This window comes from Diceros bicornis, chromosome 32, assembly GCF_020826845.1.
Source record: "Diceros bicornis minor isolate mBicDic1 chromosome 32, mDicBic1.mat.cur, whole genome shotgun sequence".
Taxonomy (NCBI): domain Eukaryota; kingdom Metazoa; phylum Chordata; class Mammalia; order Perissodactyla; family Rhinocerotidae; genus Diceros; species Diceros bicornis.
Genome location: NC_080771.1, coordinates 18,852,338 through 18,867,548, shown reverse-complemented (window position 1 = coordinate 18,867,548; position 15,211 = coordinate 18,852,338). Strand labels below are relative to the sequence as shown.

At 57.5% G+C, this 15,211-nt stretch overlaps 1 protein-coding gene across 3 annotated transcripts; it reads left to right on the top strand.

Annotated features, from left to right (window-relative positions):
• The first annotated feature begins 3,028 nt into the window (after positions 1–3,028).
• CDH16 (cadherin 16) lies at positions 3,029–11,609 on the top strand. 3 transcript variants are annotated; one of them, XM_058528626.1, is made up of 17 exons: positions 3,029–3,073; positions 3,358–3,441; positions 3,861–4,016; positions 4,087–4,225; positions 4,570–4,728; positions 5,608–5,804; positions 6,445–6,567; positions 6,776–6,926; positions 7,179–7,406; positions 7,501–7,577; positions 7,649–7,837; positions 7,941–8,182; positions 8,752–8,879; positions 9,792–9,974; positions 10,149–10,256; positions 10,579–10,695; positions 11,512–11,609. In XM_058528626.1, exons 1-17 carry the CDS (start codon positions 3,029–3,031, stop codon positions 11,607–11,609), a joined length of 2,424 nt encoding a protein of 807 aa, XP_058384609.1. The 3 variants fall into 3 exon arrangements, with proteins under 3 accessions (XP_058384609.1, XP_058384608.1, XP_058384610.1); XM_058528625.1 differs by having other exon boundaries at positions 8,752–8,885; positions 9,732–9,974; XM_058528627.1 differs by lacking the exon at positions 4,570–4,728 and having other exon boundaries at positions 4,087–4,167; positions 5,682–5,804; positions 8,752–8,885; positions 9,732–9,974.
• The last annotated feature ends 3,602 nt before the right edge of the window (positions 11,610–15,211 follow it).

Genomic DNA, 15,211 nt, shown 5'->3' with positions numbered 1-15,211 from the left:
TGTGTACATGTTCGCTTACAGTTGGAAGTGTGCCTGTGTCCCCACCACCCACACCCAGGAAGGGGAGCCCTTCTGGGCACAGGTGCCTGCGAGGAGGTGACCTATATCGTTTCGGGAACAAGCGTCCCCCTTCAGCAATGGCAGATGCCGGAAGTCACCCAGGCTGAGTGGGGACTCGTATACAGGTCTGCCCACCTCCAGAGCCTGGAGGCAGCCTGGGACAAAGCTGGGGACAGTTTCTGAGAAGGTTCTGGACCAGGGTCCATACATTCCTCCAATAGTTCAATTTATTCATTCCACAGACCCCTAGGAGCCCTCAGGAGCTGGTTAGAACACTGATTACAGTTGTTCAACAGCAGCAGGTTCGAGGGCCACTCCTCAGTGTGTGCGACCTCTGTGACTAACCCACATGCCCCTCAGGGCAATGTTAACTGCTCAAAGCTGCTGCTTCTCCTCATTCCCGCCCCCCAACACACTTTGGGGCACGTGGAAGGCATGGTTTTCTCAGAGCAGGTGAAAGTCCTGGGGTCTGAAGAAGAATCCAGACCTTCCTGACTCTGCCACTTGTTGGCCATATAACCCTGGGCAAACCACTCAACCTCTCTGTGCTCCAGTGTGTGACATGGGGACAATGTCCGCTTCAGAATGGAGTGGGGTGGAATAGTGGAGGTATGTGCTTAGAGCAGTGCCAGGTACATAGTGGGAACTTGACACACCTGAGATCCTTTCACCACCCCCCCCACACCACTGCTCCAGGCTGGGGTGCCCCAGTGACCCTGAGGCAGGCACTCAGCTTGTGACAGACAAGGCTGGGGGCAGTGGAGGGTCCTGGCCCAGCCCCCAGCCTGAGGGAAGCGAGGCAGATATTCATGGGAAGGACTTGGGGGAGACCATGGGAAGCTCTGAGGACAAGGAGAAACTGGAGACCAGGGTCCCTGACCCTTCCTGCCCTCCCTTCTCGTCCCAGACTCCCAGGCTCCAGAAGCTTCTCCTGGCTCCACTTGGCTGCCTTCACTGGGGGAAGGGCACCTGGTCAGCCCTGCAATTCCCTCAAGGTCACCTGAGCTGGCTCAATCTTCTCTTTCCTTCTCAGAGGCATGAGACCATCCATTGCCCCAGCCCTGTCAGTGTCCAGGGGCTAGTGTGAGCACTTAGGGAGCCAGAGGGGATCTCACAGGTCACTGTCCCTCTCCCTACTGGTCCCACTGCTGGGGAGTCTAGACCCTCGAATACCCAGTTCACATTGCACACTGCTCAGCTATCCTTCATGTGTAACCTCTAGCTCCTTATCTTAGTTCTGTAAGCCAGTCAGGAGCTGCCAGGGCCAGGCAAGGGCCAGGCCATTGCTGGGTCGCTGAGTCTTGCCCTGGAGGGGCTCTCAGTCTGATGAAAGAGACAGAGACAATCTGGTGTTCTCTCTGCTTTGACAGAGGTAGCACATGGCATGGCAGGGTTGGGGTATTCCCAGAGGAGAACCCTGAACAAGCCTGGGAGCACAGGGAAGGTTTCCTGGAGAAGGGAATATTTGAGCTGACTACTGAAGCCTGAGTGGGTGCTCACCAGACAGATGAAAGGGTGGGAAGGGCATTCCAGACAGAAGGGACAGAGTGGGCCAAGGTGGAGCTGCAGATACTGGCGCATGGGGGAGAAGTGGGACAGAGTCTGGAGCCACAGAAAAAGAAGTAGTTTCCAAGGCCAGAGGGCCAAGAAGTACCCACTGGGCTGTGTAGGGGTGGGAGAAGTGCCAGGCCGATGATCTCCCCACCTCCTGAGGCTAGCAGTCACGGATGCTGAGCAGCCCCCAGCCTTCTAAAGTCAATGAGTAACTTAGGGGGCTGGGCAGGGCCAGGTCTGCTGCTGTGGGCCCAGTGGTGTTTTCCACTCCTGAGCAAGCGTGGCCGGACCGCCTACCTGCTCAAGTGTCCTCCCTGCCCTACCGCACCCGACCCGGCCTCGCCAGAGCTCCCTGGAGAAGGAGGCCTCTTGCCTGGTGACTGGACCAAGGGAGCCAGCCTTAGGCACCAGCGGGTGAGGACCTGGGAGCAGAGGGGTGGGCAGGGCTGAGGCTGGGATTGGTGGGGGGGGGAGGAGAAACACTACGCTGCCCTCCCATCGTCCAGGGAAGAATTCCCAGGAGTGGTCGGAGTGGGTGTCCATGTTCTGTGTGCCCAGCTCTGTGCCAAGTGCTGGAAAATGCCCAGATGAGGGCAGGGCTCCTGCCGAGGGGCCTCCGTGTCTGAAGGATGGCAGTGGGAGGTAGAACAGTCCTGGAGATCCTGACCTACGAGTTCTCTGTTCCAGGAGGACTTCTCCTGTGGTCAAGTTCTCCGTGACCTTGGTCAGGCCCTGCCCTTCAGGCCTTGCCTGCAACATGAGGTGACTGCAGGAAGTGACCCTCAGAGTCGTCAGGGTCTTTCCAGCTTCAAACTTCTGTGATTTTCCGGGCTGGAAATCACCACTTTGGGATCGACAAGTTGGGGAGTCTGGGTGGGGAGGAGACAGAGCTCTGGAGGTGAAATTCTGGTGGAGACTCTTGTGGGGGCAAGAATGGAGAGGCAGCAGGGTGGCTAGGCCTGGGGGCCGTGGTGGGCCTGGCCGAGGAGCTGGATGCTACCCTGCAGGCAATGGGGAGCCACAGGCCCCATTCAAAGGGAAGAGGAGGCCAGTTCGTTGTGAGGTCCCTCTGGCTATGTTATGCAGCAGGCTGAGGCAGGGGACAAGGGTGGGAGTGGGCGGGGGGCAGTGTCCAAGTGGGCGGAATGGGAGGGGCAGCTCTGAGGGTTGCTGGGGCAGCATAGAAGGACAGGGGGCAGGAAGAGGCTTGGCTGACCAGGTAGTGACCAGCTAGGGGGAGTCCAGCTAAAGAAGGAGGGACAGTTGTACCCCCTGCGGCTTGGGGAAGCTACGGCCTAGGGCTGAGTGAGGATGAGGGGAGGAATACTTTTTAGGTTGAGGGTAATGGAAGGGACCCCTGCCCACCAACCTGGGCTGGATCCTCACTGCCATGTCCCTCAGGCCTGTCCTGATCATGGTCCCTGCCTGGCTGTGGCTGCTTTGCCTCTCCGTCCCACAGGTGAGCTGGGCCCTGCTTCTCTTCTTCAGATCCTGGCCTTGAGGGTTGGCACCCTCGCCTCCCACTCCACCTGGACCAGTTGCACTGACCATGGATAGTAGTTGTGGGGGTGGGGTCAGAGCTGGCTGGCCTGTCATGGGATCAGGAGGTCAAAGGCCAAAGGGTGGATGGACTAAGGTATGGCCAGTCCCAGGGAAGGGGCAGAAATTCTCCTTCCCTCTCAGGTCCCTGGCACCCATGGCAGGAAGATAGAGCCTGGGGACAGGGTGAGAATCCTCCCACAGACTCTCCCCGAGGCCCAGCCTGCAGAGCTGTATGTGGAAGTACCAGAAAACTATGGTGGAAACTTCCCTTTGTACCTGACCAAGGTGAGCCTGAGCCCTGGGTAGGCTGCCATCCCCACAAGTCCTGGTTTTGTTACCTCTAGCACCCCTTTCTCTTGCTCTGGGTCACTTTTAAACCCTGCTCTCCGGAGGTGGTATAGTGTGAATGACTAACAAGATTTTAATCTCAGAAGAAAGTAGAGCTTTAAGTTAAAGAAGGAAGTATTGGTGGTGGGGTTTCAAGCTTTAAAAAGAAGGGCAGGGAGTATTGGGGAGCATCAAGTACAGGGAAAAGATCTCTGACCTTGAATCTCAGTTCTGCTACTTCCTGATTGTGTGACCTCAAGCAAGTGCTAGCCCTCTCTGAACCTCAATTTCCCCACATCTAAAATGGGGCCATTGGGTGGAGGGGACATCCCCCAGGCCTGGCCCCTACTCCCTTCACCTCTGTTCTTCCCTCCCAGCTGCCACTGCCCCGTGAGAAGGCTGAAGCCCAGATTGTACTGTCAGAAAACTCAGACATGGCAGCTGAGCGCCCCTTTGCTGTGGATCCGGAGTCTGGCTTCCTGCTGGTGACCAGGGCCCTGGACCGAGAGGAACAGGCAGAATACCGGCTACAGGTACGGCTGGGCCAGGTGTAGGAGAAAGCAGGGAAGGCAGGGCCAGGCACTGACTACCCTTCCCTGCCAGGTCACCCTGGAGACTGAGGATGCACGTGTCTTGTGGGGCCCGCAGCCTGTGCTTGTGCATGTGAAGGATGAGAATGACCAGGTGCCCCATTTTTCCCAGGCCATCTACAGAGTTCGGCTGAGCCAGGGCACCAGGCCTGGTGAGTGCCCAGGGCAGCCAGCTCACAGCAAGGTCAGGTGGGCACTGATGGGAAAGTAGAGAGTGCAGAGATGGCCAGAGTCCGCACAGGGACAGGGCAGCCAGGTCCTGGGATTTCTATCCCATCCTGCACCCCCTTACGCCAGTGAGGCTGTTCAGGTGAGTCCCATCCACTCTTGGCCTCAGTTTGCTCATCTGTGAAGTGGAGTGAAAAGCCATGGCTCACCTCCAGAGTCCCAATATGATGATAATATGGAAGGAAGGACTAGGGAGAGATAGGGGAGGCATGGGAGACTCTCCCCACCCCTTTCACCCCTAATGGTGTACTCTCTCCACACATACCAGGCATCCCCTTCCTCTTCCTTGAGGCTTCAGATGGAGATGAGCCAGGCGCAGCCAACTCGGATCTTCGATTCCACATCCTGAACCAGGCCCCAGCCCAGCCATCCCCAGACATGTTCCAGCTGGATCCTCGGCTGGGGGCTCTGGCCCTCAGCCCCGAGGGTGAGCCTGAGCTGGGTGTGATATGGAGGGAGGGTCAGGGAAAGCTGGGGAAAGTGGTGTCTGAGATGCAGGATGGGTTGGAGCTTGAGAGATAAAGGAGGAGGAAAGAGTATTCTAGGTGGCGAGAGCAAGCAAGGAAAAAGGCCGTGCTTGAACCATGCATGGAGGCAGGACCACGTGTGGAGGCTTCAGATGGGGATGAGCCAGGTGCCGCCAACATCCCCATCTGAAGGTTAAGAAATGGTGTGAATGGAGGGCCTCAGCTCTGTACTCTGGAGACCTGGGCCTAAGGGACAAGGATAGGAGAGACCTGAGGGGTTATAGCCTAGGATGTTGCTGGGAGACCTTTGGAATGATGGCAAGAGAGACCTGGACCTGAAAGTTCAGAGGCATGGGCTGGGGATGGAAAGAAAAGCCAGTCATACACCCAGCCAGCCAGCCACTCATCCCCTCACCTACCACCCAACAACATATGCAGTCCATCTATCTAAACATCCATCCAAACTAACTCAGCCAAACACTCTAATCCTGTCCATCTTACCCCACACAAACCCTCATCCATTCACCTAGTCAACCATCCATTCATTCAACGGTCATCTACCTATCCACCCATGTACCTCTCCCCTCATCCTGGTCATTCACTCATCTAGTCCATCAATCATTCATTGCGTGAATAGGTATGGAAGTGAATTTGAAAACTTCCAAGTCCTGTTTGGATGCTCACAATGGTGCTAAAAGTCCCTCTCATCCCTTGGCCAAGGGAGTATCCTGAACACCTGCCATATGCTTGGCGTTTGGTATTTGGTAACTTGCTGAGAAGGATGACCTGGCCCCCTGCTCTCTGGCCCCCTGCTCAGCTGACCACCCTGCCCCTTCTAGGAAGCACCAGACTAGACCAGGCCCTGGAAGGGCCCTACCAGCTGTTGGTACAGGTCAAGGACATGGGTGACCAGGCCTCAGGCCACCAGGCCACAGCCACCATAGATGTCTCCATAGTAGAGAGCACCTGGATGCCCCTAGATCCTGTCCACCTGGCAGAGAATCTCCAAGTTCTGTACCCACACCACATTGCCCAGGTGAGTGAGTGGCTGTCAGTAGCTGAGGTAGCCCTGCAGATGGTACAGCTGGGACTGAGTCTCGTGGAGATTTAGGGGGTGGGTCTGGGGCCTAGATTGACCCCTGCTCCTCCCCTACCTATGCTCCTCCCTCCACTGCCTCCGTTAATTCCCATCATGTAGTGGAGCGTTCAAGGCCCTGGGACCAGGCCCACAGCCCCTCACCTGCTCTCCTCTGGCAGGCACAGCTCTGTGCTCTGACCTCCTGAGCTTGCCCCAGGCTTCCTCAGGGAGAACAGCTGCCATCTCCCTGCTGCCATGGGGATTGTCACCCAGGCCAGGAATGTCTCAGGCTCCCTCGAGGAATGCCCTGGGGTCAGGCCCAGCCTGAGAGGGCAGAGAATTAAAAAACCTGGTCATTCAGGCACTTTGGGCAGGGTCCAGGCTTGGACCAGGGCCAGGTCACCATGGAGTGGCCACAACCGTAAGTGCCCCAAACAGAAGGACTCTACCTGGACTCCAAGGAGGACAGAAATGTGCATGGGGACACACAGCAGTCGGGGCCCAGGCTCGCCATCCAGGAACAGTAGGAGCATAAAGGCTGACATGTGTTGTCTCTGCCCCTCATCCTGGGATGCCCTCATCTGTGGCCCTCACCCAGGTACACTGGAGTGGGGGGGATGTACATTATCACCTGGAGAGCCAGCCTCCTGGACTCTTTGATGTGGACGCAGAGGGGAAACTCTATGTTACCAGCGAGCTGGACCGAGAAGCCCAGGCTGAGGTGAGGTGAGGGGGAAGCCAGGACAGCAGGCTGAGGGCTGCTTGGTCACTGTCCGTTTCGCTTCTGGGGGTGTCACATCCCCACAGGCACTGAGGCAGTGGAAGAGTGCCCAGAAGAGCTGGCGCTGACCACCAGAAGGGAGCCCAGACCCAGGCCAGGCTGGAGCTGCCCTTGGCCTTCGTCTGAAGCCCCCCACTGCCCACTACAGTACCTGCTCCAGGTGCGGGCTCAGAATATCCGTGGCGAGGACTACACAGAACCTCTGGAGCTGCATGTGGTGGTGATGGATGAGAACGACAATGCACCCGTCTGCTCCCCACGTGGCCCCACAATCAGCATCCCTGAGCTCAGCCCCCTAGGTGGGCTATGGGCCTTGTCAGGGGATGGGGGAGGAGTGAAGTCCCTGTGAACCATTCCACCTTGCTCTTCTCTGGGATGGGGCTAGACTCAGGCACCTATATCAATGTCCCCCCCAACACACACACACACACACACACGCACACACACACACGCGTGCGAGCTCAGGTTTAGTCCAGCACAAAAGAGGAGTGAGTGAAGTAAGGCCTCCAGGCTGGGCTGTGGTCCCACCCAGGTTGTTGCTGTTTTTGCAGGCACCAATGTGACTAGGCTGTTGGCAGAGGACACGGATGCTCCTGGTTCCCCCAATTCCCACATTGTATATCAGCTGCTGAGCCCTGAGCCTGAGGAGGGGGCAGAGAAGAGAGCCTTCGAGCTGGATTCCACCTTGGGCAGTGTCACACTGGGGGCTGCCCCCCTCCAAGCTGGCCAGAACATCCTGCTTCAGGTGCTTGCCGTTGACCTAGGAGGAGCAGAGGGCGGTAAGTGCCCTGATGGTGACCCTGATGATGACCCGGGCTCCCCACCCCCTCTCTTCCTATCCTGGCCTCCCCAATATGCCCTTCCCTGCCTCAGGCCTCAGCAGCACATGTGAGGTCACTGTCACGATCACAGACATCAATGACCATGCCCCGGAGTTCACCACTTCCCAGGTAAGCAGGAGCAGGGAGGAGACCTTGGGAAGACACTGATGGGGGCTCATAGTCCCTCCCCATCTCTCCAGATTGAGCCCGTATGCCTCCCTGAGGACACAGAGCCCGGGACTCTGGTGGCCACACTCATGGCCACTGATGCTGATCTTGAGCCTGCCTTCCGCCTCATGGACTTTGCCATTGAGGCGGGGGATGCCGAGGGGACCTTTGGCCTGGATTGGGAGCCAGACTCCAATCATGTCCAACTGCGACTCCTCAAGGTAAGAGGCTGGGGGGTGGGGAAGGGGCACACACATGCATACATGCTTGCACAAGGGTGCCACACCCCAGCCCACACAGTGACCCAGGACCCACTGGTTCCAGAATCTCAGCTATGAGGCGGCTCCAAGTTACAAGTTGTTGGTGGTGGTGCAGAGCGTGGCAGAACTGGTGGGGCCAGGCTCAGGCCCTGGAGCCACAGCCACCGTGACTGTGCTGGTGGAGAGGGTGGTGCCACCCCCCAAGTTGGACCAGGAAAGCTACGAGGCCAGCATCCCAGCCGGTGCCCCAGCTGGCTCCCTCCTGCTGATCATCCAGCCCTTAGACCCCATGAGCAATCCCCTCAGGTAAGCCAGAAGCCCAGTCCCTTATCTGGGCTGGACCTCCCCTGCCCCCAGGGATGACCCCAGGGCCTTAGGTGGGACTCATATTATCTGTGGCCTGGAATATTCCTCAAACGGTGGCTCATGGCAAGGTTGTGACTCCAAGGGGGATCAGGGCTGAATGAGCTGGACAGGGCACACAGAGGGGTGTTTAGACCCCATGAGAGCTCAGATGATGTCTTTCCATGCTGTCCTGGACTGGGCCCTCCTCCAACCCCCTCCCAGAGTAGCACAGACAAGGCTGTTCCCAGACTCTGGCGCCATCCTGGCCCATTTGTGGTGACCTGGGACTAGTGGAGTTAAGTCAGGCCCCCGAGGATCTGATGGTCCCTCCTCCACCCACAGTATCAGTGGTTCAAGCCCTGCCCCTTGAAAAGTCCCTGAAACTGGGGAGAGAGACTAGGCACCCTGGGCACTGCTGCTGCCCTCAAGTCATAGAAAGAATGTGGAACTTGACCAGGTCACATGGCCCTGGAGGTCTCTGGGCAAGACCCCTCAGTGCCTCCCTGCCCCTCATCTTCTCTGGGCCTCAGGTTCTCCCTGGTCAATGACTCAGAGGGCTGGCTCTGCATCGAGGAGGTCTCCGGGGAGGTGCACACGGCCCGGCCCCTGCAGGGCACCCGGCCTGGGGACATGTACACAGTGCTTGTGGAGGCCCAGTATGCAGGTATGGCCAGGCAGCCATGGGGGCCTCTGGGAGGGAGAGCAAGCCTCAGACAGACAGAGAGGTGGGCAGGACCGAGCTTCCTCCTGGGAGCCTTGCTGGCATCCACTCTGCCCCAGGCAGGAGGGAGGGACAAGGGCTGAGTCCAATGTCCCTCTCTGAGAATGCCTGGCCTCTGCCTCCCATCTCAGACCGCCCTCCTCACTAGACATTTGCGATTCCCCAACCCTGCTTCTTAGCCGCAGAGGGCCTCTCAGGACATCTGCCTCAAACACAGGCTGGAAGCAGGGGCTGGGCGTGTGGAAGGAGGGCCAGGGGCTGTATCTGGAGCAGGCCTGCCAGGAGGTGAGCCTGAGCAGGACACTGAGGCCAGGTGTGGAGGACTTTGAATGCAACTTTGATGGGACGAAGAGCTGGCCCAGGGGTGGGTATGTCAAGGAGGCCGGTTTCGGCTCTAAGCTGGGCTGCCCTGTGGTGCAGGGCAGACCCAGCAGGGGTGAGCTCCTCTACAGTCAGGGCATCTCCACCTTGTTGGGCCCTGGCACCAGTGGTGGGATTGGTGTGTGTGTGTTGGCGGGGGGCAGTGAAGGCAAGCTTGGCATCCAGAAAGGCACAGAAGGTTCTGAAAGCTGTTTGGATAGTGAAGGGGGTGAAGTGCACTGTAAGGAAGAGACTAGCATGGACATGATGATGAGGATGGAGAGGAAGGGTAGAATGGAGAGGGAGTGGCAGGGGAATCAGCAGAATGAGACTGATGGGCTGTGGGGAAAGGGAACACCCCAGGGTCCCCCCACCCTCACAAGAGCCCGCACAAGGGCCAAGGCGAGCTCAGTAATGCCTCCTCCACAGATGAGCCGACACTGAGCACCTCTGCGACTCTTGTGATCCACTTCCTGAAGGCCCCTTCTGCCCCGGCCCCAACTCTGGTCCCTGTGCCCTCCCGACACCTCTGCACACCCCGCCAGGACCATGGTGTGGTTGTCAGTGGACCCAACGAAGACCCTGACCTGGCTGGTGGGCACAGTCCCTACAGCTTTGCCCTTGGTCCCAACCCCACAGTGCAGCGAGATTGGCGCCTCCAGGTTCTCAATGGTGTGTCGTGGGGGAGGGGGAGAGGCTGTGGCCAAGGCAGGGAGGGGGTGGCACTTGGAAGTGAGATGCCTTTCCACCGTGGGGTGGGGGTGGGGATGGGCCTAGGGGGCCCTGTCCCACTAGGGGGACCCCTGTCCAGGCTGTGACTCTGATCACTGCTTACGGTCCCAACAGGTTCCCACGCCTATCTCACCCTGGCCCTGCATTGGGTGGAGCCACGTGAACACGTAGTCCCTGTAGTTGTCAGCCACAATGCCCAGATGTGGCAGCTCCTGGTCCGAGGTGAGGCCAGGCTCAGGTGAAGCCAAGGTTAGGGGCCTGTAGTTCTTGAGGGAACCACTGAGATGCAGGGGGAGGGGCTGGGTACACATGCATGCAGGCTTACATGTATAGCATACACCTGTGCACATCTGCATATTTGTGACCAGGCACACAGACCCGTGTGCAGGCAGGCACGGGCACAGAGGAGCATGCATTCACACATACATGAATACATATGCGTGCGCAAAAACACACATACCAGCCAGCTGGGGCAGGCTGGGGACTCTGAGCAGCTGGGGAGCCTCCCTCACTGCCCTTACCTTCCTCCCTTGCCTGCCCCCAGTGATTGTGTGTCGCTGCAACATGGAGGGGCAGTGCATGCGCAAGGTGGGCCGCATGAAGGGCATGCCCACGAAGCTGTCAGCGGTGGGCATCCTCGTGGGCACCCTGACAGCAATAGGTAATGGAGGCTGGGCTCCTGCATGGGGGAGGGTGATGGATGGTCGGAGCCACAGCCTCTATAAACAGTGCCCCTGTCCCATGGTGCCCCCCAGGGCTGGAGAAGGAACCCTCCAACTCTCCTAGTCATTATGCTCCTGCCTCCTGTCATCATCGTCATTATCATCATCACTGATAACAGCATTTACTGTTATAGTATTACACATTGACTGTGTGACAGGCCCGATGCCAACCATAGGATTATCGCATTGAATCCTCCCCACAACCCTGTGAGGTTGATCCTGGCATCTCCCTATTTTCCACATGAGGTCACTGACCCTCAGAGAGGTTAAGTGACTTGTCCAAGGTTACACAGCCAGAGTATGGCAGAGCCCAGGTCTTTCCAGCCTAATTCCTTCAGTCCAAGCCTCCCTCTCTATCCCCTTCCTTTATTTAGCCCCCGAAATTTTTCCCTGGCTGATTTTCTTTGCTGTTTTTAGCACAATAGTACAATGTGCCTTTCTCTCTGAGGTCCGTGGGAACCACTCACGGGACTCCCAGATGGCCCCCACCCCCAAACTGTTCCTCAGAGAAGGGGACCTTGGAGGCTGGGGTGTTCTGGAGTAGCCTCAGAGTGGCAGGCACCTGTTGAGGGCTGACAGACCAAGAAGTCAGGCTTCTCCAGGCATCAGGACCACAGAGTCATACCCAGCCCAGCTTCAGGGATGCTGTCTAGGAAACTTTGCTTTCTTATTAAACCAATACCAAGGAGTCCCTAGTGATGGACAAGTCGCATGGGCCCTTCTGAGGGCTGATCCATCCCTCTCGGGCCTCTCAGGCATCTTCCTCATCCTCATCTTCACCCACTTGACCCTGGCAAGGAAGAAGGACCTAGATCAGCCAGTGGACAGCGTGCCCCTGAAGGCAGCAGTTTGAATGGTCCAGGCAGCCCCAGCTGGGAGCTTGGCCTCTGGCTCCATCTGAATCCAGTGGGAGAAGGCCCAGTACTACAGATCCTCAGGGGCCAGGACAGAGTAGAAGCCCCTTCACCTGCCCTGGGGTGGAGGCAACATCACCAGGCATGTCTGCAGAGCATGAACACTGACTTTATGGGAATGCTTCAAATGGTGGCATGTTGGTCCAATAATAAAGCCTCAGAGAGCTGGGCATGGGCTATAAGGGACTGCTGTGCTCATGTCCAAGTGTCGTGTGTGTGTGTGTATTACCTGTATCCACCTACCCCTTCATTCTTTCCCCATCTCCTGCTGCACAGAAAGGATCTGGGGGCTTGAGGGACAAGTATAGGGTCCCCTGTGGGAAAGGACATGGGGGCATCATATGGGCTCTTGGTGAGAACTTGAGGTTGGAGCAAGGTGGGTCATATCCATGGGCATTCGAGACCACTGGCTGCAGACTCTGGAAGGGTCAACTCTGTCTAGGTGATGTTTGAGGAGGGTGTCCTTAACAGTGTCATTTCTGTGTTTTCCTGGTCATCACATTTGCTATGGGAGGGCACCATGTCCTGTGCTCATGTGTGAGCATACTCATGTCTCTGTGCATAAGTCATCTGCACACGGGGGTTGGCAGGGGTCCCACAGACTCAAGAGGGGTCTGAGCAGTAATTGTGAGGGCCCCATGGAGCTGGAACAGGAGAGGTAAGGCTGGGAATGGATCCCCCTGCCCCAGTGCAGGTCCCAAGGCAACTTTGGGTTTCACACACTGGCTGGTGAGTGCATGGGGGTGGTCTGCAGAAAGTCAGAGAAGGGGAATCACTCAGATGGACAGCATCAGGGTGGGACAGGAACCCCTGTGGCTCACCCTGGAGCTGCCTCTGTCCCAAATGAACCCCTTCCCTTGGCCCAAGTTTAAGCCATGGCCTTGGTGTCCTGCTGAGCCCTGACCACACCACCAGCCTGATGTCCAATCCCTGACCCCAGATACTGGCTGATCCCCCATGCCCCCATCCCAACAGTCCCTAGGGAGCCAGGGTGAAACTTGCTGCCCCAGGCACCCTGATGGTAAATCACGGGGAAGGGAGAAAAACAACCTCTCTGGGGCCCAGGCCCTATTTTTAGGAGATAATCTCTCCACTCCTGGCAGATTCTATGGTATGGGGGCCAAGCCCAGCCAAGAGAGACAAGGTGGCCATCCTGGTTGGCCTGAGGAGACTGGGAGACTCAGCCAGAATCCCCAGCCTAAGAATGGACTCTGAGGCTGATCCCAGCCATCCTGGGCACAGGCTCCCCCTCTGGAGTCTCTGTGACTACTGTGGTTCAAACAGGGCTTCCTGCTCCTCTCCCAGGATCCTCTGCTCTACCTGCACCGACTCAGAAGTGTTCATGGCACAAAGCTCTTTGAAGGCAGCATCTCATCTAATCTTCTCATCAATCTGCGAGGGTGGAATTATTGGCCTCATTTTCCAGTGGAGGATCTTGAAGGTCAGGGAGATTAAGGGCTGTAGCTGGAAGTCTTGGAAGCAGGGCACAAGGTGGGACTGTCTGGCCGAGGTTTGTGTTGTCTCTCCAGAAGTGTCCACAGCCTCCAGCTGGTCTCTGCTCCCATGAGATCCCCTAGAGGGCCTTAGAGATCACCCAGGCCAGCTCCTTCTTGTGAAGCTGGGAAAGTGAATTGCAAAGAGGTGGAGGGAACTTCCCAAGTTCATTCAGCCAGCAGGAAGCAGCACCTGAGCTGGAACGCTGGAATCACCCTGCTCTCTGGGTCGTTTTTCTGGATGGTAGATCTTGTTCTAGATAGGTAGATAGGTGGGTGGGTGGATGAGTGAGTGAATGGATGGGCGGGTTGGTAGATGGTGGATGGGAGATGGGTGGACGGGTGGGTGGATAAGTGGATGGATATATGGGTTGGTGAGCAAGTGAGTGGGGCATGGAAAGGAAAGGGTGGATGACAGGATACCAGGACAAATTAAGGCATCTGCCCCAGTTTGAGGGCTTCTTTCTTGGGCCTCCAGGCCCCAGGCCACTTTATGATTGTGTCAGTGCTAGGGCCAACCACAGGAAGTCCACAGTCCCCAGGGACACAGGCTCAGTTTGCCTGAGCATCTGTGGACATAAGCCTCTCCTGTGATCCTCAGCCTGTTCTGTAGAGGAAAGTGAGGGTCAGAGAGGGGGTGTGGCTTCTCCTGGGTCACAGAGGGAGAGAAACATGAAGCTGGCCCTTCTCTGGGTCAGTGTGTGCTTGTGGAAATTCACACTAGTGGGACAGGCCTCACTCCGCAGGCAGGGCCTAGACCCTGCTAGGGCAAGACGGGGATAACTGGCCGCTCAGTGTGGACAGAAGACCATGTAACCCATGCTCTTCCTCATCCTTGCTGTGTGTTCCCAGATGAGTCATTTCACCTCTCTGAGCCTCAGTTTACTTGTTGATAACATGGGTGTTGTTGAGGACTACATGAATCTGCAAAACGCATTTAGCACAGTTCCGGGCACACAGCAAGAGCTCAATAAACGTGGCTTTCCCCGGCCTATGGAGTGTGGGGGGACTTACCACAGATGCCTACAGCCACATACTCTCCCACACTCCCCAGGGGCCCCATGAGGCCCAAGCTTTTGGGAGGGAGCCCCAACTCCAGCCCCAACATGGCCCTGCTGGGTGACCCTGGGCAAGACAGCTCTCCAGCCTTGGCTCCCTGCCAGCTTCAAGGTTCTCTCTGGGTGCTGCTGTGGGGTCTCACAGGGTTCAGACCAGTCTGGAGCTGGAGGGAGTCATGGGGTCTGCCCTGGTGGGGAGCTCATGCTCCCCCTCTCCCAGGCCCCTTCCAGAGGCACAGGGCCAGATCAAAGGGACCCAGCACCGAGGATCGGGAGGCGGGCTTGGAAAGAATGTAAACATGAGGATATTTTTAAACTTTTTCCAGCCCTGGCGATTAGGGCTCTTGAAGCAAGAGGCCCAGAGGTCAGTCCGGCCCTCACTCACAAAGAGAGAAACAGTCTTGGGACCTCAGAGACCCCCACGCCAACCATACCCACCCACACTCCCTGATACCCATCCCAGGACTCTTGCTCCGGCCTCAGGGCAGAGTTTCTTCCTCTGATCTCGCCTCCAGACGTCCTGCGGCTGCGGGATGGCATGTTTCTAATGAGAGGGCCTCAGAGATGGCGGTGGGGGGGACCCAAAAAATTGCAGGGGTTGTGGGGGCCTTCCTGGAGGGCTAGTGTTGGGAGACTGAGCTTGGAGACCCCTTGGCAGCCCTGTCACTCCATCAGGCATGTATGTGTGTGCACACGTGTGTGATTGTGGGTGTGTAAGTGTATGCTAAAGTCTGGTCTGCATGGTGCCTATGTCACGTGTAAGTGTGCCAGGAGCTCACCTCAGCCCCTCCTTTCCTCCCCTTTCCTAGCATTCCTGGCCCCCTTCCCCGGGACTCCTTGGGGTGGTGGGGGACGTGGGAGGGGACAGGAGGTAGGCTTGAGGGTCAAAGGGAAGAGAATGGGGAAGATGAGGGTGCTGGGAGCGGAGGAGTGAGGGGGCTGGGGGCGGGGCCTGGGTCTGGGGTGAGCCATGCAGTAGTCAGTCTTCGA

Excerpts from the sequence above, each read along its gene's own strand:
- CDH16 (XM_058528625.1), top strand. The coding sequence starts at position 3,029 with ATGGTCCCTGCCTGGCTGTGGCTGCTTTGCCTCTCCGTCCCACAG. Across the intron at positions 7,407-7,500 it reads CCTAGGAGGAGCAGAGGGCG|GCCTCAGCAGCACATGTGAG; the intron begins GTAAGTGCCCTG and ends TCCCTGCCTCAG. Across the intron at positions 7,578-7,648 it reads CGGAGTTCACCACTTCCCAG|ATTGAGCCCGTATGCCTCCC; the intron begins GTAAGCAGGAGC and ends CCATCTCTCCAG.